Source organism: Vollenhovia emeryi, unplaced genomic scaffold (genome assembly GCF_000949405.1).
Source record: "Vollenhovia emeryi isolate VEMERY1.0 unplaced genomic scaffold, V.emery_V1.0 DF942674.1, whole genome shotgun sequence".
NCBI classification, from domain to species: Eukaryota; Metazoa; Arthropoda; class Insecta; order Hymenoptera; family Formicidae; genus Vollenhovia; species Vollenhovia emeryi.
Window position 1 is genome coordinate 1 of NW_011963692.1, and position 3571 is coordinate 3571.

General features: G+C 38.0%; 2 protein-coding genes across 2 annotated transcripts; one reads left to right on the top strand and one right to left on the bottom strand.

Annotated features, from left to right (window-relative positions):
- Positions 1 to 4: 4 nt before the first annotated feature.
- Positions 5 to 2465, top strand: LOC105567997 (fatty acid synthase-like; the record flags this gene model as incomplete). The annotated part of the gene is made up of 5 exons (XM_012023325.1): positions 5 to 107; positions 224 to 690; positions 799 to 1056; positions 1256 to 1510; positions 1601 to 2465. Coding segments are annotated over 5 exons (1194 nt in total), but the record flags the coding sequence as incomplete, so codon positions are not given.
- A 411-nt stretch (positions 2466 to 2876) lies between these two features.
- LOC105568001 lies at positions 2877 to 3485 on the bottom strand. The gene has a single exon (XM_012023337.1). The coding sequence runs from the start codon at positions 3483 to 3485 to the stop codon at positions 2877 to 2879; it is 609 nt and encodes a 202-aa protein (XP_011878727.1).
- Positions 3486 to 3571: the final 86 nt, after the last annotated feature.

The window sequence follows — 3571 nt, forward strand, 5'->3', positions numbered from 1 at the left end:
CTTTTTAATTCAAAGCCGACCAGTTGTGAGTAGCATAGTCGTAGCTGAAAAGAAATCGTTATCTCTCGGGCTTGGAAATCTGGTAGAAACTGTCGCCAATATTTTAGGTACATGCTCTAATGCAAATTTAATTCTCGTACATATACTTATTATATTTCTCTGTTAAATACCAGTTTACGAATAACACATTATGATATAAGTCAGAATAATTTTTCTATTACAGGCCTAAAAAGCATGAAGGGTGTGAGTCCAAATTCATATTTAGCCGAACTTGGAATGGACTCCATGATGGCCGTGGAAATTAAGCAAACTCTGGAACGCGAATTCGACATATTTTTCTCTGCGCAAGAGATACGAAATCTTACTTTTACCAAGCTCAGTGAGATAGCCAATGCAAGTGCAGATAATACGCAGGATATAAATAAACTGGATATTGTGCAGCCAAACTTGAAATTTTTAATTGGTGTTATAAAAGACAAAGACTTCATTTCAGAAACTTGTTTAGATTTCTCGACTAAAAGACAGAAAACTACAACCGAAGTATTTCTCATACCAGGTATCGACGGATGTGGAACTGTATTCAATCATTTAGGGCCAAATATTAACTTATCAGCAAGGGCCCTGTGTTATTATACAAACAACATCGATGCTACAGACATTATATCAGAAACGAGTGATCATCTTATAAACGTAATCAGTAATTTTATATTCTATTGAACAAAGAAGTGTTTTTATTTAAGAGACATTTAAGAGACATTTAAGAGACATAAAGTTCATCAGATATTAATATTCTTACAGCATATATTACCAAAACTGACAGCTGGAAAAGATTTCATAATGGTAGGGTACTCCTTCGGGTCTATTATCGCAATTGAACTAACGAGGAGATTGGAAGCTATGAATTTTAAAGGACGGCTTATTCTCATCGACGGCGCTCCTGAGCAATTACGAACACTATACCAAGAGTGCAGATTTGCAATTTTGGATGATAGAGATCTCCAGAATATTGTTTTAATCAATATTATGGAAATTTATTCCGCAGGAGATACTGAAAAAGTATACTTGTTTCTTGAGCTTGAAATTATTTTAACCTTTCTTACATTTAAACATATTTTAATCTTCTTTGTGTGGTAGTACCAGTATCAATTTTATTACTCTTTCTTACAATATTTGGTTTTAAAAGTCTATTTTATATTTCCAAGTTACTTATTTATAAATACAAACTTTCTTAAGAGAATAAAATGTAATTTGGTAGATTCTAACGGAACTGAAGAAATATAAGACCTGGGAAGAGAAATTTAGTATCTTCGCCAAAGAATTTTTAGCTACGAACACGTCTCTCTCACTCGAAAATTTAAAAACACTGTGCACGACAGCTTATAAACATGCATCAGCTATTCCGCAATATGATTCTTCTACGCTGGCACCTATAAAGTCTTCCATAATGTTGTTAAAAGCTACGAACCCGTTGCTTAGATCCGTGATTGAAGAGGATTATGGTTTGCAGAAGGTATCTTTAAAACACTACGCTAATCTGTATTTGATAATAAGTTTCAAATTTCAACAAATTATTTGTTACTAAAATACGTAATTATTTAAGATAACTCAAAATGTGGTGAAAGTACATTCCATTGAGGGTACTCACGTGACAATATTAAACAGTGAGAAAATAACAGCTGCGATTAATGGAGAGCCGCCATTTGCAATTTAATATTTTAAGTTATTTATAATTTTATTTCAAATTTACGTCTGTTATAAAACTTATAGAAATCTGCATGGTGTAAATTTTATATGTACTTGGAAATGAAGTTAAGTTATAGTATTACCAAAAAGAAGTAATTATAACTGAAACTTCATTACAAGTAACGACCCACACAGCACGAGGAACTCCCGGGGAGCTCCTGGGGAGCTCTTAAAATTGGTCATAAGCTTCACTTGAACTTCAAACGAACTCGCACGGAGCTCCTATGTCCGCTTTTGAGAGTTCTCCAGAAGCTTTATTTAAGCTCGCAGGGAGTTTAAATGAGGCTCCCAGGGAGCTCTCAACTAGTACTAACTCGCTGGAAGCTTGTTTTATCGAATTTTGTAAGCTTCCCGGGAGCTCAGCGAAATGAACTCCCTGGAAGCTTGTTTTGTCGAATTTTGTAAGCTTCCCGGGAGCTCAGCGAAATGAACTTCCTAGGAGCTTAATCGGAGCTTTGTGCTGTGTGGGGAGTTACTTCCCAACCCTGCTTTTAGTAAAGTCGTAAAAACACGTCTCTATTAAAACGTCTTTAAGACGTCGTTTAGACATTAGCTAAGATTGTGCATTGGTATGAATGGTGCACAATGTGAACACTTATTGTAATGTACATAATTGATTTCGAAAATTGTATTGTATTTGATTGTATTGCATTGTTATTTATCATTTGTATCAATTGTTTTTAGTTCCTCCAAATTATTTTAATAAAACATTTAAAAGTGTACTTGAATGAGTTTTATTTGGATATTAGCAATAATAGCTGCTTATTTTATTAAATAATTGTAAGATAAGTACATATGTTTTGCTAACTACGTATCTACTGTTTGATAACTACAATTTTGCCTGTAGGATATGAAATTAATAGCAGATTTCTGAAAGAAATGTCATCTGACAGTTTGCGCTTTATGTATCACGTAAAAATAAAAAATGTCCATTATTTCTATGCCTTCGCGGTGTTTTCGTGCGAAATAGCTTTGGGACGGGGCCAGCATGGTGGCTTTGTCGAACTGGATGGCGTGTCCGGTCTCGATCTTGTGTTCGGCTAGAGCTGATTGTGAGAAGTGGCCGTATTTGGTACATCGCTGGTGTTCTTTGATTCGTGTACTAATCTTCCTCCCAGTTTCTCCTATGTACGCTAAACCCCTGGAGCTGTCAAAGGGGGTCTCCGGTCCTTGGGATTGGGGAGCATTTGTGAGAGCTTGTTGCAAGGTTTGAAGATCGCTTTGATGTTGTGTTTGCTCAGAATTCTGCTGATGCGGTCCGTGGTGCCTCTGACGTATGGGAGTACTACTGTCTTAATCTTCTCTTTCTCTGTCTCTGGCGTCGTGTTGTTGTTCTGGCCGGATTCCTTGTTGGTCAGCTTCTTGATGGTACGGTTGATGTTTCTGTTGCTGTATCCGTTCCTGGTCAGGGTTCGGTGAAGGTGGTTTAGCTCTCCGTTCAGGGCGGCTGGTTCCGAGATGGAGAGTGCTCTGTGGACTAGAGAGCTGATTACCGAATTCTTTTGGGCGGGGTGATGGTGGGAGTTTGCGTGGAGGTATCGGTCCGTGTGTGTTGGTTTGCGGTAGACGTTGTGGCTTAGGGTGCCGTCTTCGTTCCTACGGACCAGGACATCCAGGAAGGGGATTTGGGAATTCTGTTCGGTCTCCATTGTGAATTGGATGTTGGGATGTTGGGAGTTAATGAAAGTGAGGAAATGAGGTAGAGTTTCCCTTCCGTGGTTCCAGATGAAGAAGGTCGTCATGTACTGGACGGTGTCGTCCACGTACTGGAACCATGTGGAGGGTTTTAGTGGGGCCTTCTTCAGGATTTCATTCTCGAAGTGTTCCA